This window comes from Heptranchias perlo, chromosome 5 (assembly GCF_035084215.1).
Source record: "Heptranchias perlo isolate sHepPer1 chromosome 5, sHepPer1.hap1, whole genome shotgun sequence".
In the NCBI taxonomy this organism is placed as follows: Eukaryota; Metazoa; Chordata; class Chondrichthyes; order Hexanchiformes; family Hexanchidae; genus Heptranchias; species Heptranchias perlo.
This window is the reverse complement of record NC_090329.1, coordinates 46,012,905-46,031,968: the sequence shown is the minus strand read 5'-3', so window position 1 is coordinate 46,031,968 and position 19,064 is coordinate 46,012,905. Positions and strand designations below refer to the sequence as shown.

The 19,064-nt window shown below is 45.3% G+C and overlaps 1 protein-coding gene across 2 annotated transcripts in view; it reads right to left on the bottom strand.

Moving 5' to 3' along the window:
• LOC137321365 (flap endonuclease GEN homolog 1) overlaps positions 1–16,903 on the bottom strand; it is a 43,607-nt gene extending 26,704 nt beyond the window's left edge. For both annotated transcript variants that reach the window (XR_010962797.1, XM_067983746.1), the window contains exons 1-6: positions 16,710–16,903; positions 13,683–13,875; positions 6,126–6,302; positions 4,874–4,984; positions 2,393–2,466; positions 1,561–1,652 (exon numbers count right to left, since the gene is read on the bottom strand). Coding sequence is in view for 1 of the 2 variants with exons in the window: in XM_067983746.1 (XP_067839847.1) it covers positions 1,561–1,652; positions 2,393–2,466; positions 4,874–4,984; positions 6,126–6,302; positions 13,683–13,875; positions 16,710–16,870 (808 nt within the window). In the remaining variant the exon portion in view is untranslated. The remainder of the gene's footprint in view (positions 1–1,560; positions 1,653–2,392; positions 2,467–4,873; positions 4,985–6,125; positions 6,303–13,682; positions 13,876–16,709) is intronic.
• Positions 16,904–19,064: the final 2,161 nt, after the last annotated feature.

Sequence of the window (19,064 nt, the reverse complement as noted above, 5' to 3'; positions counted from 1 at the left end):
CTAAATAACTGTAAAGTTTTATCGGTTTCAGTTTAGGAAAGCATAATGTTTCTTGTACTTGCAGGAACTATCCTACAGCTCGAACAGAACAACAAGTCCCATTCAGAGCAATGTGTAGAATCTTTTTGCTGGCACCTGTGCATAGGTGCCCAAATATGATCAGCGATGGTCAAGTCTAGGATGTGTTTCACCTATGAACGCTACCTGTAATCACCTCCAACTTACACTGCATCCTCAAAGGAATCAGTTTATACTTGAAACAATCAGTATTGAGAACCTGCATGGTTTCAGTTCTTTGTGGGCATGAGTCCACAACAAAAAACTTCCATGATGATAATCTCACTCAGAGGGGCCACAGGATGATTACAATGATGAAGTTTTGTTTGTATAGCTGTTAATATGTGGATTAAGAGGAAGAATTGCTCTTGTTGTTATATGTAGTAACATTGTAAACATGTTCTTTCTGAATGCATTTACAATGTTGCTACACATAGTGACCAGAGCAATTTATCTCCCATTGTTGGGTGTTGCAAAGAGAGCTTTATACTACATCTAACCTGTATGGACAGGTTGAAGCCAACATTGGATGCAAAATATGGGGAACTTTTCCATTCACCAGTATAAACATCCCAAATCTTAATGACAAATACCCCATTTCATCAAATTATTAGAATCACAGTCCTTAAAAAATGTACTGATACATTTGTAAACATATAGGGCATGATATTTACGTGCAGGCGGGTACCCAACGCGTCCGCAGATATTCACGTGGGGAACCCAAAATCCAATTGAGTGCATTGCAATCTGCAATCGCGACTCAATTGATGGAGTATTTGAGCTTCCAGGTTTCCCCAGATGCCAGGCAACCAGATTGACATGCTGGCTGCATGTTGGCAGTGCAAGAAGCTGCAAATCAGAGAGGGGGCCGCGAGGGACGACATCGGGGGGCCCAGCCAGCGACGGAGATCGGGGGTTAGCCAACGACGGAGATCAGGGGTCCACCATCTGGGGGTGGCCGACCGCAGGGGCCCTGTTGGACCTTACGAAGCACCCCTGCTCCTCTGGGCCCACAAGCAGCACAATAAAGGCACTCACCTCGTGGATCCAGCCCTTCCCGCCTGCTTTCACCTGACGTGAATCGGAAGCGATGGGAAATCCGAACAGGTGAGGTTAAATTCATTTAAGTTTTCCAATACACAAAATATTAAATACCTCAAGTATTTCAATGAGGTGCATTGCCCTTTTAAGTATCAGCCAGCAGGCTTTAAATGGGGGCAGGACTTCCTTGTGTCTGTTGTGCACACGCATACAAACCTGCCTGCGTTAAATCCAGAAGTGGGCGTGTTGGAGCGGAGATGTGGTCCCACTCCAAATATCTACTATTTTGACCCATCCCACCCGTTCTTGGGGGTTAAAATTACCCCCATGAAGCCTGAAAACATTGCAGGCTTTATTAATGGTTTACTGAAAAAAAAATAATTTTGCTAGCCTGTTAACATGAATTTCAAGGGAATCCAATGCTGTGGTTTTGAAGAATATATAAAATCCAGAGCTGGTTACCTGGGTGTCGACACACTGAGCAGTGTGCTTTCTTCTCAACAGCTGTAGCATGAGTAGCAACTTCTTCAAACTCTAGTTTCCAAAGTTTAAACCTTGAAAGATTAATGACAGTCACTTTCCCTCACATTTGGACTTTTTTTTTGTCAGCAATTAAAATCAGTAATGACAAAATATTTAATCTTTAATGATTTGTCCATATTAGCCTACAAAATCTGGGCTTTTGTATGGCTGTAATATTGACGTATAAAACAAAGAGTTTACAAAATAGATCCCCTACCTCCAAAGAGCATGGAGACAGAAGTAAAAGATTTTGAAATTCAAATGGTAAGAAAATGGGTTCCAATAGGTAGATTAGAAGTTAATTTAAGATAAATAAGTAATAGTACAAATAGACAATGTAGATGAGAGAATAGGAGAAAAAAAGGGATGACAGGATGAGCAAAGGTAAAGCATTCATTTTATGTGAGATTGTGTTCTAGCCGTTTACTTTAGTAGTTTAGGGTGAATCACTTAGTTAAAGTCATTCTTGATGTTTGAGTAGGCTTATTACTGTAATATTAGTGTTATTTCAGCACGTTAGTGTGTAAGCTAAAAGTAAGGTTGGCCCAGGGAGATAAGATAAGAGCTTCCTTGAACCTGTCGGCAGTCTACATAAGAACATAAGAAGTAGGAGTAGGCTATACGGCCCCTCAAGTGTGCTCCGCCATTCAATAAGATCATGGCTGATATTCGACCTCAACTCTACTTTCCCGACCTATCCCCATAGAATCCAAAAATCTATCGATTTCAGTCTTGAATATACTCAATATACATGTCTAGGGATTAAGTTTACCTTTGCAATAGGCTCTGGCCATTCATTGTCTCAACCAGCCTCATAGCTTGTTCCTTCCCAACTCCTGGAACTCCCTCATGGCAGAAAAACAAAAACATATATCAAAAAAATACATAGATACTATGAGAAAGTCTCAATCCAATGATGGGATTAGGAGGATGCCATAAATAGTAACAGCGAGTCTGGAGAGATATATATAAACAACGAATAAACTCAGATTGTGTAACAGCCAAATCACCTGGGTATTGGATAACAATTTTAAATCACGTTTTCTCAAACTTTTAAAGCATTTTGCAGTGCATGCCATTGCTGGAAATAATGTTACAATCTTTACCAAATCAGTGAAGAGTTTCACAATCAAATATTTTCCCAATACATTACAGTTCTAATCAAAATATATTTCCAGTTATCATGATTGCTGGGAGTTAAATATCATAAATAAGCAAGTCACAGATTGGGTTAATCAAAGAAGGATCAACTGAAGCATCTATTACCTAAACCACATTTATTCACAGTATAAATCCACCATTAATGGCAGTGATACTTGTAACAAATTCAACTGAGAAAGGAATTAAAGTTAAATTCTACCTCATTCTGAATATGAATCAAATATGGACTGACAAAATGAAAACCTCTTTTCCTTAAAGGTTATAAGGGATTTTTTTCCCCTCAAGACCAGGAGGCTTGTAAATGAACTAAGTGATAAGTCTCATTTTAATCGTAATCAAAGATCTGTAGCACAAAACCATCCATAATTCTTAATAATGCAAGAACAAGAAATGGAGTACAGCCCATCCAGTCTGCTCTGTCATAACCACTGCTTCAGTACCAAATATGATTTCTTCCTTTCCCTATATCCATCTACCCTTGTAAAGAAGGAATCTGTCCAATTCCATTTTGATTACTTCAACTGAATAATTATGTACTGCACTAAGTGGCAGTCTATTCCTTAAGTCAACAAAACAAAGCATGAATTTCTTATGTTTAGCTTCTGCATTCTTCAGCTGATAAAAAACGATGTTTCTGGTTTATCATCCAACACCTTGTCTTGTGTTCATGACATAAAAGCGATTTCAATAAGCAGACGTTTCCTGTCGTCCAAAACCAGTGCCCTGATACTTGCCATGTATGGGTTAGCACACCCAGGTTTAACAACTAACCCAATTGTAGCATATAGAAACATAGGGGGGACAATTGGATAAGGGTCCTTTTAGGGCGGGGGAAGCGTGATGCGCTAGTACCCCTCGCCCGATGGACCCTACGCAGGCAGGATGCGAGTTTGGACCCACCAGAGGACTTACCTGTAATCAGCCTTCCTTTCCAGGCCTTGTATGTGGAATTAATGCAATTTGCACTTTCCACCACCAGAGGGAGCTCAATCTCTTAAAGGGAGGATGTTTCTTAGAAATCTCTTAAAAAGGTAGCTGGTACCTGTTATTTGCTGAAAATAACATCTACTGTCTGCACGGAGTCTGAGCGGAGATCAGACATCGCACACATAAAACACAGATGCAGGTCCCATCCCAATGTTTACACACCGATGAGTTATGTTAAAACTCTGAATAAAGGTTGCACACTACTAAATCCCACATCCTCCAATCTGCATGCCAGACCTCACCAGTCTGCCGATCCAAGTTGGTACCAGGCCTGCGAGAGTGCATGCACCAAGGTTCTCTGCTGATGCATTACAGACCTTGGGTGCAAGAGGTGGACGGAAGGAGGGACAACCTATATCCGCGGGGGCGGGGGGGGGGGGGCAAGAGGCCCTGCGGACATACACTCAAAAGGCAGTGGAAGGCAGTGGGGGATGAAGTCAATGCCAGGCGCACAGCATCATGAACATCTTGGATGTCGGAGAGGCCGTGTAGCGGCGAAACAATGGGCGCTACACGGCCCAATTTAGCGCCCAGAGTACCGTTTTAGACAGAATACTTTTTCCCATCTAGCCTACACCTCCAAACCTCCCATCAGGCTCCTTCCCATGACTCCAGAACTATTAGCTATATATTCTCTTCACTAACAAAAAAATTTATTTAGTCCTATTTTAAATCTGCTGTGGCTTTTGTTCTACACCCTATTGGTAATCTATTCCATAATTCTATCACCCTCTTACAAAAAAAGTTGCCTAAATTTCTTATTTTCTTGACACTCAAGCATAAACTGTATCCCCCAGTCCTCCAAGATATTTATTAAAAAAATTATAATCAGTGGCTCCAACACAAACCCTGATAGAACTCCACTGACAACCAATTTCATCTCCGAAACCTCTCTACATACACTTTTGCTCTCCATCTGCCATCTATCTCATTTGTCAAACAAAACCATTAATGGCACTACATGTAATCCAAATGGTGTTTTTTTTTAAATTTAGTTTCAATGATTTGGTGGAAGGATCCATGTTAAAACTTAAACATTTAAGTACAACACAGCACATATCACATTTTACTGTTCATATATTCACAACTTTAAATTGACCCATACCTTTGGCAGGTAATCACAGCCAAGTAGAATTGCAAAACCAATCAGAGCATCTCGGTCAAGGCCTAATTTGGATTTAATTGCTGACATTTTATAGCAGTCCACATGGGGGTCCTATTAAAGAAAACAGAAAATATAAAACCATTATACTGCAATGTTCTGTCCCGGCAAGTGGAGACGAGATTTCCAGTCTCTCAATACTGGGTTGACATCCAGCAGGGTCCTCGCACCTGATGGGAATGGAGTGGCGACCCCCACCTCGTACCCAGTCGCATCTAGCCGACCTCCCCCACCCCCGGACAGGCTAACGATCTGTTCACACAAAAAGGGTTCTTAGTTACGAAAAATTCCAGAGGCAATCTGATGGATGTAAAAAGCAGTGAAAGAAATCAGTTGTCTAATGTGCCGCTAGGCATGGAAAAGAGAGAAGATACTGCAGTGTTCTAAGTAAACATACGTTGCTACCCAGCCCAACATGGACAGCTTTTTAAGCCTTCCTCTTCTGTTGAGATAACTTCTTAAACTGGGATTCTATTGTGAGCAAAAGGTACGTAATGAGGTCTGGTACAGCACTGTAATCTTAATATGTAGAGCTGAGGAGTTCGCAGCTCAAAGGGCTATAGACCAAGTTTTGGCTGAAAAGCATCTTTTGATTTTAAATGAAATATATTTAATCTTCCAATTTCCCTAAAGCACATCAACAGCTAGAAGCATGCCCTAGTTAGTGAGTTTTAGCACTATTATGTGTAAGGGAGGGTAAACTGGGACAGGTGCTTCCTACCAGTAGAAGTGAATGCTTCTACAGCAGTGGCATAAGCTACATCTAGGGGGATCTTTGCAAACTAAACTGTCTTGATCTTATGACCTAGTAATGTACAGATGTGGTGAGCGAAGTCAGATTAGTGGTGTGAAAAGATTGTACTGTGTACTAAGGGGCTTTCACTATACTAGCAGATCGTCCATAGCATTCTTTTAGTGGTATGGTCTCCTTACCAGCCATTCATAATTGATTGTTTTCATAAGTCTTTGGTAGTTTTGTTTTGGTAGTTTGAGTCATTTTCCTCACTTTTGATTTGCACTTTCCCTACCTCTTCAGTTCTGATTTTTGAGCTAATTAACAAAATATGAGTGACAGAAATAACACAACAGGAAGTGTGCTAAGACACAGACATTTAATATGCAATAGATTTTAATTTAAGAAACAGGTCCTGGTGATATTGCTAATTTCATCACAATATGCAGTACTTTGAAGTACCTTTGTGTTCATGGTGAAGTTTCTGTACACAGTCTGAGCTCCATACAAGAAAACATCACCATCATTGGTGATACAACCATCGACATATCTATTTTCATTTAGATAGGCACACATAGCTTCGGCCTCACCAGCTGCACAAACCCACGGGACGCCCAAACAATCCAGCAACTCGCAACACTGAAAAGGAAAACAATCAAATCACAACACACTCTGCAAAATCTCATTAGAGGGCATTTTTGGCAAAGATGTCAATTTGTCAAGGACAGAGGAATGGGAGTTGGAGAGATGAGGTGCTGGAGAGTATTGTGGTGGGTTACACAAAATTTACAGTAGGCAAATCTGGCCAGTCTGAAATAGCTGTTTTATTAAAAGGGGAAAAAATATTTTGAATGTAAGCAATATGGTTTCCAGGAGCTCTGTCTAAGCTTCAGAATCCATCTTGCATACAGCAAATTAATCGAGCATCATGCCTGAAAAGTGCCCTTAAGCCAAAAATAAACCATGTTAAGTTCAGTTGATGGGATATTTCATTGAACCCAAAATCACTTCCATTCACTAGACAGATAGGAAAAGCTACCAAACAGCAACAAACAAGCATTACAAAACCACCCAAAAAGACCCAAGAATCTTGAACCAATTATCAGAAAGCAAACCAATTAAATTGCTCAAGATATTTTTTTCAATCTGATTATTGTCATCTTGTTACAGGAAATGGATTACACTGCACTCTATATGCAAGATTTATCTCACTGGTAGATTTCCTGCTGCATTATCCATAGGTAGTCTGGGTTTTGAAGTAGGTTCATAATGTTTATGTGGTAACATGGTGTGACATAGACAGGAATTTTTTCGGGGATAGTGTTTGAACGAGCTTGCCAGACCAAACAAAACTACTTCAAAAAGGTCTATTTCTCAAATTGGAATCTTACAATAAGGTTCAAAATAAAAAGATTATTCCCATTAATCTAACAATTCAAATTAAAAGAAAAATCTGTTTTGTCAGACAAAAACTCTAAAATGAGGACCAAGCACCGATTATGTGTGGGTAGTCTATCAATAACTTTGCTACTATTCCCTGCAATATCCCGGTGAGCAGTTCGAAGTACAAATCCAACCAATCGTTTTTCTGTAATCGAATTGCGAAACTGACTAGCTGGCTGGAGGGCTGATGCTCGTGGATAGCTGGTGCACAGTGCTAGGAAGGCAGCAGGAGAATCAATTATTTGAAGGATTTTCCAAATTACTGCAATGACATTAGGAAATTATTGAACTTACCACCTTCACTTCTCCTTTCAGTTGCAGCTGTCTATGAGTCAGGGAATTGTAACGTGGAGAGAGTCATTTGGGAAGAATTAACCAGAGATAAGTGAACCGAATTTACCGACACCGCAGTACATTTGAGGATAAGCTACAATATATCAAAAATCTTACTTCTACACACAACTCCTGTCTACAACACCTAATTTCCTTTTGTGTCAGTTTTTTTCCCCACTTTAAATTCCTATGTCCACATTTATAATGGAAGCTGCCCATGTAAACTTGTTGCACTGTAATTAGACCCTTCCATCAGATGGGCAGCGCCTCAGTTTTGGATCTTTCAGCTCCTCTGACTATATTTCAGAGAAACTTCTAAGCTCTAAGCAACTTTATTTCTCTGCTTTCCAAATTGCTGCAAGTTTTTCTGTTTAACTACAATAAATAATATAAAATCAAATTATACAAAAATAAGGACAGAATGCAGGTATGGGGACTGAATTAGGTCTGCTGGCCTGCTCCAATTATCCCATGCCCTCTAAACTCCACTTCACCTGAAGACTACACTTGGTTTTGTCTGTTATAGATCCCGCCCGATTTGTGCTCCATTGAAATCAATTAAATGAAAATCAGGTAGGTTCTATAATGGGCAGGCAATCCACTCCGCCAGTTTACAGGCCAAGCAGTGAAGGGGAATATTTCCCTCCTGCGTGCAATGTCATGGGAGATCAACTGGTAATATCGTTATAATAAGAACACAGGAATTGCTAGATAGAACAGATCAACGTCCATCTAGTTTATTTTCTACCATCCTGGTAGTTGCATGATACGATATTTACGCCATATTATCTTACCACCTACTTATCACTCTGATCTTACTCCCCCATCCTCCTCTGGCTGTGTCAGTCCCCTATCTGCACCTCTCTGGCTGACCACCCTATTCCTACCACCCCCACCCCCTGCTTCATGACCGCAACCAACCCCCCACGACTGAATATCTATTGCCATCCTCTCTTATTCCATTTCTGCCCCTCCCGCCAAAATAAATATGCAACCCCCTAACAGTACCACATCCCAGATTCTTCCTGAATAGGTCTACGCACTACGTTCTACAATACTGCTCCTTGACCCAAAACATCTCTCCACAATTATCACACTCACAACCCGTCCCAGTACTTACACAATATGCAGTACTTGTACAAACATTCCATGACCTCGCCAGGAGTCCCAGACACCTTACCCCAATGTTCCCAGAGCCCACCTCGCTCTCATTTTAACTGGGCCTCTCGACTGTTCCTATCCCCTTGTTTTCCTTCCCAGTACTCTCAGACTCAGTAATCCCTCTTCAATGCTCCCCCACACCTCACCAACGCAATCTCAATGTCCTTGCACCCGAGGCTGACTCTTCCAACGCTGCCACACCACATCAGCCACCGACTGCCACTTCACATTCCCAATATACCACTCAAGATTCCAGAACCCCTCATCCCTACTACTTTCACAACCAAGGGCCTCCTTCTCCAACACCCCCAGAGCACTCAATCACTCTCCCAAAAATACCAAACCACATAATCTCCTCGGTAATGCTACACATCTCCTACTTCCATGTAACCGCAAACATCTTGCCTACCATCCTCCTGTGTATCCTGCATTTCAAAAAAGGTAACCTAATTTAGTACGTGTAAACACATCATAATAATCAAGGCCGTTGACTTACAATTTCCACTAAAATATGGATATAAAATAACTGAACCTGAAAATACTGCTAGCAGTCTCATAACACTTTGTATTGTAATTTCACTTATTGAGTCACCATACATCATTCGCCTTGATAAATTACTTTATGATGTACAGCATAAAACAACATAGCCTCCAACACACCTTAAGCAATGCCATGGCAGAACTACTTGTACATTTTTTCTTATGAATTCAAGCAGGAGAGGACTTTAATCTGTTACATTGGTTGCTGACAACAGATTAAACCAAACATCCGTATGATGTGCCAATCACTTATCATCACATCAGTCCATAGATCAATGAGATCACTCAAAATGAATTGACAATCTCTTTTACAATATAGATACACTGAAATCAATAGAAAAAGACTGTGGGCTCGAATTTAGCAGGCCTGCGGGTTCCCAGCGGGTGGTCCTCCGGGAGCGTTGTAAACGCGGATGGCTAATCGTGTGCGTCCCCCACGCGATCACGGGATAATTGACCTGATTAAGCCCTGCTTCCGGGTTCTCCGCTCCCCAGCTGCGTGCCGGCCGGCTGCGCATGCGCAGTACCGTCGACGCGATGTAGGAGCTCCAGTTAAAGGGGCAGTCTCCCAAAGCCCCTCCTGCTGCAAGCAAGAGGTTTGAGACGATGGCTCAGCAAAGGGGAAAGGCTGCGCCCCGTTTTTCAGACCTGGCACTGCAGCTGATGCTGGAGGGCGTGAGGAGGAGGAGGGAAACGCTCTTCCCAGAAGATGGACGCAAGTTCCCTGCCGCCGCCACCAGGAAGGCATGGGCAGAGGTGGCGGCGGAGGTGAGCAGCAGGGGCAACACCCCAAGGACTTGGGAGCAGTGCCGCAAGCGCTTCAATGACCTGACTAGGTCTGGCAAGGTGAGTACACCAACGCACCCTCCCACATCCCGTCCCCACCATCACGCCAAACAGATCACTACCCCTCCTGCACAGCCACCACTGCACTCCATCAGCAATCCTCACAGCCACTCATTCACCATCCTCGCCGTGCACGCAAGTACCCACCGTCCCTGACCCCACCCGAACACTACCACACACCCCAATCCCCATGCAATGGGATGGGCACGTGGCCCACGCATCCTTCCATCCATCCGCGCCACGCTCAACCCAACCACACCGATGCTCGATGCGTCTCACGATGCAATACGCACCCACTCACACATCTGTGTTTTGCCTTCACAGGAGAAGAGAAGCAAGAACGATCGGGAAAGGGCACGCACCGGAGGTGGGCCGCCGCAAGTGGTGGAGCTCACAGACGCCGAGGTGGAGGCGCTCGACCTCGCCCGCACGCGACATTGCCTGTCGGTGGCTGATGGCGAGTGTGTCGCTGCCGAAACGGCCGGTAAGGGAAAGCTGACACTCAACACCCATGATCGCGAGTGACCGTATCATCACCTGCCATCAGGCGCACTGTCAAGTTGGTCCACATGCCTCAAAGTGCCCTCTGTTTTCTTACAGGTCCGTCTGTGTGTGAAGCGATCGTGGAGGGCGATTCCTCAGAGGACATGGCGGTCTCTGAGGGTGCATCGTCACATCAGAGCCAACCATCCACCAGCGCAGAGACACGCACCTCGGTGGGTCCCCCTCGCCAACTAGTTGGGGTAGCACTTGGTGAGTCACCGCGCACGAGTGAGCATGAGCAGACCCTGGTGGCAGGGGCAGCCGCGGAGGGTCCGCGACGAAGGGAGCACTCATCTCCAGGCTCTGCTCAGCCGGACCCAGATGCTGAACCCAGGGGGCCACCAGTGAAAAGGAGAGTCGTCGAGGGGCACCAGCTAATTGCTGAGGTACTGGGAGAGGTGCCGCGCGCATTGTCCACAATAGCGCAGGCGATGGAGGAGTCCAACTCCTGCATGTGGGCATTGGTGGCGCAGGCACAGGAGGGTACCGGCGACACAGTGTCGCGGGTAGGTGCGGGACTGTCTGCGGTGGAGGACAGGCTGGCCTCCCTCGAGCGTCACGCACAGCTCCAGATTGAGTCCATGCAGGCCCTGACAACGTCTGTATGGATTCAGGGTGAGCAACATTCCGCCGCCATCAACAGGCTGACGGATACACTAGGGGTGGCCTTGCAAGGCCTCACACATGCCATCCAAACTGCCGTCCAGCAGGGTGGAAGGGGTGATGTGGGCCGAGGCCAAGAGAGGGATGATGGTGACCGGGGACATGGAAGCGGGGACGCTTCTCAAGGCGCCCCCACGTCCCACCCGTCGCCCACCTCTCAACCAGTACCCGCAATGGTGCCTCCTCTCCAGGTGGCCGAGTCTGCCCCTGCCCCGGTGCAGGAGGAGCAGTCTGTGGAGGTGCCGTCACGGGCACCGAAACCCAGGGGCCGTCCGCCAAAAGCATCTACCCGGTCAAGGCAAGAACACGAGCAACCTGCCACTACCTCTGCTGGAGCCACAGGGGTAGCACCACGTAGGGGTTCCCGGAAAAGAATTGCAAAGGCGTTATAATCACAAAGGGAATACACCAGGGTGTTTATTAATTTGTACATTTTTTTTTATATAATGTCACATGTGCAGGTGAGGAGATGCGAGCGCCTCGCAGTGTCTGACTCTAGGAGAACCGTTGACATATGAGTGCCTCCCTGGCCCGGCGACCATCCCGGTGAGTCGTGGTTCGGCGCATGGGTCGTCCACTATCCTCTGGCGTGTCCTCCTCCTCCGCCTCCTCCTCCTCCGCCGCCTCCTCCTCGCCCTCGCCTTCCTCAATGTGGGTGGCGGGTGTGGATGGGGCCTCCCCCAGCGGCACCCCTCTCTGTTGGGCCATGTTGTGCAGGGCACAGCAGACAACTATGATTCGTCCCACTCTGAATGGTGTGTATTGCAGCGCTCCCCCAGAACGATCAAGGCACCTGAAGCGCATCTTGAGAAGCCCTATGGTCTGCTCAATTGTAGACCTGGTAGCAGTGTGGCTGTCATTGTACCGACGCTCCGGCTCGGTGATGGGGTTCCTCAGAGGTGTCATGAGCCATGTGTGTAGGGGATATCCCTTGTCGCCGAGGAGCCAGCCGTTGCCGGCGTTGGGTGCCTGCAGGATGGGCGGGACGGCGGACTCCCTGAGGACGAAGGCATCGTGGCAGCTGCCGGGGTATCTGGCGCACACGTGTAGGAATCTCTGGCGGTGGTCACAGATGAGCTGGGCGTTCATGGAGTGATACCCCTTCCTGTTGATGAACAGCCCTGGCTCATGCGGAGGTGCCCGTATTGCGATGTGGGTGCAGTTGATTACACCCTGCACCCGTGGGAAGCCGGCCATGGCATGGAATCCAACCGCCCTCTCCATCTGGCTGCGCTCGTCCATGGCGAAGTTGATGTCGTGCGAGGCCCTGCGGAACAACCCATCGGTGACCTGCCTTATGCACTTGTGTGCAGAGGACTGACAGACCCCGGTGATGTCCCCGGTGGCACCCTGGAAGGAACCGGATGCGAAGAAGTTGAGGGCAGTGGTGACTTTGACGGCGACAGGTAGGAAGATGCTGCTTGGTCCATCAGGGAGCAGCTCGTCGTTAAGGAGGCTGCAGATGTCGGCCACTACCTGGCGATTGACTCTGAGCCGACGTATGCACTGCTCCTCGGAGAGGTCCATGAAGCTGAGCCTCGCTCTGTACACCCTGTGCGGAGGGTAGTGCCTCCTGCGACGCATCTCTCTCTGCGGTTGCCCTCCCTCCTGCTGTGCAGGTGGGTGTGCCGCAGCACCGTGTTGGGGGGCCCCACGTCTCCGAGGCGGACGGCGTGGACTGTGAGGCTGCTGGGGCTGGTCATCCTGTTCGTCCTCCGACGATGTCAACGCACCACCCATCTGGCAGGTGTTGGTCTGAGGGGTTGTGCAGGGTAGGTGGGTGGGTCCTCGGACTGGGGCTGCGGTTTCGTGTCGGTCTGTCCTCTGGCTTGGCGGGGGGTGGTGGAGGGCAGGGGTTGCCCTATGTGACGCGGTGGCCTCCTGCGTGGGTGAGGGCTCTCCCCCGTGGAGCGCACCTTGGCACCTGCCACAGGCTGCAACACGCCTGGTTGGAGAGGGACTGTTTCCCCCAGTGTGTGAAACTCACTGCCTTGAACCTAAAATCCCACACTTCCTCTTTTGACAGCTGCTTCAGCTCATTAACTGACCACAACGAGCAAGGTAAGTACTCTCAAGTGGAACCCCGCTGGCTTTAATTGCCTGCGGGATTCCCACCAGCGGGGCTTGCGCGCGCAGCCCCGCACGTCAGCGCGGTACCCGGAAGTGGCCGGGATTTCGTCGCGATCCGGTCACGTGACCGGATATCGGGATTTTCGGGGCCGCCCCGCTGGGAACCCGCCGGAAACACGATCCCAAAATCGAGCCCTTTAATTTTAAAAAGTACTGAAAGAATTTTTTTAAAATATAAAAATGTATGAACAGGCTGCCGCATCCTGAAAACGAATATAAAACTCGAATCTGTGATTTTTATGTAGGTTGTCAACCTGTAAAGTCATAAATACCTAAACTGAGTTACAGTAAAGAAAATATATTTGCCCAATAGCTTATCCTTCATTTTGAAGAAATATTTACCTAACAGGTTATACTGACCTCTTTAAGAACAGATTTAAAATAGGATCTTTGTGTTCGAACAGTATAGCTGCCTGGCTTTCTGGGCACGCCACGCCTTGCTTCATTCCGTTTACTCATTGTGTCTGCCTTCAGTTTAGGTGCATCCCCTTCTGCCACAAAGACAAGTCTCACATCCATCAAAGTGAGACACGAAATACGGAAAAATAAATTTCTAAAATTAGAACAAAACGTAGATCAACATCAATACTGTACAAATAGGAAGGGGGGAGTAGAGATATTGGATAGGACAAAAATGGATAGAATGGTGATGCTAAATAGGTTGGCACCACTCAACGTTAACAAGTCACTTGGTCCAGATGGGATGCATCCTAGGTTGCTGAGGGAAGCAAGGATGGAGATACCGGAAGCTCTGACCACAATCTTTCAATCCTCTTTGGGCTTGGGAATGATGCCAGAGGACTAGAGGATTGCAAATGTTACACCCCTATTCAAAAAAGGGGAGAGGGATAAACCCAGCAACTACAGGCCAGTGGTGGGAAAACTACAAGAGACCATTATCAAGGACAAAATTAATTCTCACTTGGAGAAGCATGGGTTAATAAGGGACAGCCAGCATAGAATTGTTAAAGGCAAATTCTGTCTGACTAATCTGTGTCTGACTAATCTGATTGAGTTCTTTGATGAAGTATCATAGAGGGTTGATAAAGGTAGTGCAGCAGATGTTATATATATATATATATGGACTTTCAAAAGGCATTTGATAAAGTACCACATAACAGACTTATTTGGAAAATAGAAGCACATGGGATTAAAGGGACGATGGTAATTTGGGTACGTAATAAAAGATAGGAGGAAGAGAGTAGTGATGAAGGTATGTTCTTCTTACTGGAGAGAAGTATGAAGTGGAGTCCCCCAGGGGTCAGTATGAGGACCACTGATTTTCATGTTATATATAAATGTCCTGGACTTGGGTATAGTGAGTACAATTTTGAAGATGGTGGATGATATAAAACTTGGCAACGTAGTAAATAGTTAGGAAGATAGCAGACGTCAGGAGGACATAGACAGACTGGTGAAATGGACAGACATGTGGCAAATGCAATTTAATGTGGATAAATGTGAAGTGACTTTGGGAGGAACAACATGGAGAGGCAGTATACTTTAAATGGTACTATTTTGAGGGGGGTGCAAGAGCAGAGGGACCTGGGGGTGCATATTCACAAATCTTTGAAGGTGGCAGGGCAAGTTGATAAGGCACTTAAGAAAGCATATGGGATACTTGGCTTTGCAAATAGGGGCATTGAATACAAAAACAAGGAAGTCATGCTAAATCTTTACAAATCACTGGTTAGGCCTCAGTTGGAGTACTGTGTACAACTCTGGGCACTACACTTTAGGAAGGATGTCAAGGCCTTGGTGAGAGTACAGAGGAGGTTTATCAGAATGATACCTGGGATGAGGGACTTCAGTTATATGGAGAGATTGGAGAGGCTGGGATTGTTCTTCTTAGAGCAGAGAAGGTTATGGGGAGATCTGATAGAGGTATTCAAAATAATGAGGGGTTTGATAGAGGAAATAGGGAGAAATTGTTTCCTCTGGCAAGTGGGTCGGTAACCAGACGTCATAGATTTAAAATAATTGGCAAAAGAACTAGAGGGGAAATGAGGAGAAATGTTTTCACAAAGAGGGTTGTTAAGATCTGGAATGCACTACCTGAAAGGGTGGTGGAAGCAGATTCCATAGGAACTTTCAAAAGGCAATTGGACATGTACTTGAAGAGGACTAATTTGCAGGGTTATGGGGAAAAAGCTGGGGTGTGGGACTAAATTGGACAGCTTTTTCAAAGAGCCGGTACAGGCATGACAGGCTGAATGGCCTCCTTCTGAGCTGTAGGATTCTATGAAATAAATAATGTACAATTAAAAAGAAAAAAAATTGCAAATCAAATAAAAGCAGAAAAGTTCTGATGAAAGGTTAAACTTGAAATGTGAACTTGTCTTTTTCTTTACAGATGACCGATCTACGTATTTCCAGTGTTTTCTGCTTTTGTTCATCATCAATAATAATGCGATGCATTAAAAATGATACCAATTTGGCAAAAATGCCTACAATAATACATCAGTTTATGATCTGGAAATAAGTCACAGATATGAATTATTGTAAAGAATGATATGTTTACTATTGCAATATCATTTCTGAGCTCCCTGGCCACACAGGAACTTCTATTCTGAAATGGAAAACCCTGATAAAAACAGAAAATGCTGGAAAAGCTCAGCAAGTGAGGCAGCATCTGTGGAGAAAGAAACAGAGTTAACATTTCAGGTCGAAGACCTTGTGTCAGAACCCCACTAGTACGTTGTACAGATAAAGAATACTGTAGTTGGCAGAAGGGAAAAATTGGATCTCTAGTCTTCTTTTGTGTTGATTCTTAATCTTTTTATACTTATGCTGTCTTCAATTTGCATAAAGTGGCACCATTGTCTCTGTTTCAACGAACGCAGAGTCTTGTTCAATACCTATAGCCTGATTTCCGGTTGCCACCATTATCCCAGCTCCATGTCCGTGTTTTCACTTCTCTCCTAATCTATCCAAGTCCAATTTCTATGCAACGGTCTATCCTTGCAAGAGGATAGCACTACTTACTTACTTACTCTCTCTCCACATTATTGCTTACTAAGGGCGCAAGTTTAAAAAAATGTTTGAGTATGCTAATCCCTGCCTTGAACCAGTCACCAGCAGAGTAAGAGAATACCCGAGGACGACTCGTCCCTCGTCCCTCTCCCCTCCTCCCCTTGTTATATGTGAAACATCTGGTCTGCCCAATGGCACATTGAAATCAAAAACTATCCATGTGATGAATCACCAACAAAAACCTGCATGTTATTACTCTGTGGCACAAGGCACAGGTGGTCCAATACACTGAGCAACCATTCTTTCAAAACCTGATTGATCAAAGACTGCAGAACATTACAATGTACTTGCAAACATGGCCCTAATTGAATATTGGTGTGCATCATGTGCTTAATACTTAATAGTCCATGTTACCTGAGGTGTGGTTTGATGACTGTTCCCATCATGCCTTTCACAGTTTGAGCCTCACACACCCATAAGCTCATATCCACGGCCAATGTTTTCCCTTTAAGATTTTGTAATGGAACATATTCTTTAACAGGCTCTAATATCTGCCACAAGTCATTCACTCCCATGATTCCGGCTTCTATTTCAGGACACCGACTGCTAGCTCTTCAAAAATAAACAGACAAAAATTTACATGAGCTCTTAAACTAAACTCTATTGAAAGAGTACATAAACAATAGACAGGGTTTCAGCTGAATTTTCAAAAAAAAATGCATTTGGTCCCTAGTTGGTCCACGACCAGTGCAGATAAAAGCAAAACCAATGAAAACCCGCTAGACGTTTTCAATTTTATTAAATGGACACTCCGATACATACCCGCAATTTGACATGACATCAATATTCACATACAAACTCTTCAAGTCAAGAGTGGTGAGAGGAAAAGGGAAATTCTAGCCTTTGTCTTCTCAATCAAGCACCTCCCCCCCGCCACATTCATACCTGACTTACAGCGATTATTTGAACAGTTTACAAGTATAGCAGAACCTGCATCATTCAGATTTTGATTAGCTGCCAGAATTTCCACATCACAAATCCTTGCATGTTCTGCTCATGTTTCCTTTGTTAATTGTAAATCATCTCTCCTTGAAAGAAACTATATATTTTTGTTATTTGTATTGCACTTCTCTTCATTCCTGTGGCAATGGTACTGTTGTACCACATGTGCGTGCTCAGAATATTTTTTTTCAATATTGGCCGACTTCCATTATCTGTCTCAGAGGGAGGAATATATGCGTTTGTGGGGTAATGGTGGGGGAGATGAGAAGTATCCACTCCATCAAGTAGATGTTGACGGTTCTATTGTATTTTTGTATAATATGCTCGATAACTACCTTGTCTCCTCTTTCAGTACCCTTGTTTCCTCCCCCCACGCACCCTAGTACAACAGCTATGTGCACTCAAACCTACAAGCTGCAGACGAGAGAGCACATCACCGTCAGACTACTTTGAGTATCACCACCTATCCCACACTAGCCAAATTGTTCTCTTACTCCATGGTCATCCTGGAGGACAACTCCACAAACTCTTGTTCTCCACCAGTAACTGCCTCCCCACAGACCACCCCCCCCACCCCGGCGTCCTCACCTCTGATACTTTGAAGGTCATGACTTCCATGTTTCCAAAATTGAGATTATCTGATTGATTCTGCCCCCGTCTCCTCACCCACCCGAACTCCACCTGGCCTCCCCATACCCTACATTATGTAGCATCTGAGACATCTTTCCAATCCCCCAAGTTTTTGTCAGACTTATTTCCCCCATGAAGCCACTGGCTGTTGCCTTGGCCTCCTTCTTTCCCAACTTAATCCACTTGGCCCCATCCTTGCAGCCATTGTCATCCTCTTCGTTATCTGTGGGTAGTTAGCACTTTAACTACCTATACAGTTACGTTTCTGTACATAGACCGCACTCCATCTCACTCTGTGTGGACAGTTACCGCTCTCACTGGGTGTTCAGTCACCATACACTCTCTATCTGTCTTGGGGTGCTGTTGCTCCCCATCCCTGTACAGGCGCAGAAATCTCTCTCTCGGTCACTCTCTCTGGGTCCAGTAACATCTCTCTCTCTGGGTCCAGTTATATCTCTCTCTCTCTCTCTAGGACCATAAGAACAGGGGTAGGCCATTCAGCCCCTCGTGCCTGCTCCGCCATTTGATAAGATCATGGATCTAACTCCATATACCTGCCTTTGGCCCATATCCCTTAATACCTTTGGTTGCCAAAAAGCTATCTATCTCAGATTTAAATTTAGCAACTGAGCGAGTATCAATTGCCGTTTGAGGAAGAGAGTTCCAAACTTCTACAACCCTTTTTGTGCGTAGAAATGTTTTCTAATCTCGCTCCTGAAAGGTCTGGCTCTAATTTTTAGGCTGTGCCCCCTACTCCTAAAATCCCCAACCAGAGAAAATAGTTTCTTTCTATCTACCCTCTCTGGAGCCAGTTACCTCTACCTCTCTCGCACGCGCGCGCTCTCTCTCTCTCTCTCTGTACAGTTACCTCTCTCTCCCTCTCTGAGTACATTTACCTCTCTCTCGGGGTACAGTTACCTCTCTCTCTCTCTCTCTCTCTGGGTACAGCTATCTCTCTCTCTCTGGGTACAGCTATCTCTCTCTCTCTCTCTCTCTGGGTACAGCTATCTCTCTCTCTCTGTACAGCTGTCTCTCTCTCTCTCTCGGTACAGCTATCTCTCTCTCTCTCTCCCTCCCTCCCTCTCTGGGTACAGCTATCTCTCTCTCTCTCGGTACAGCTATCTCTCTCTCTCTCTC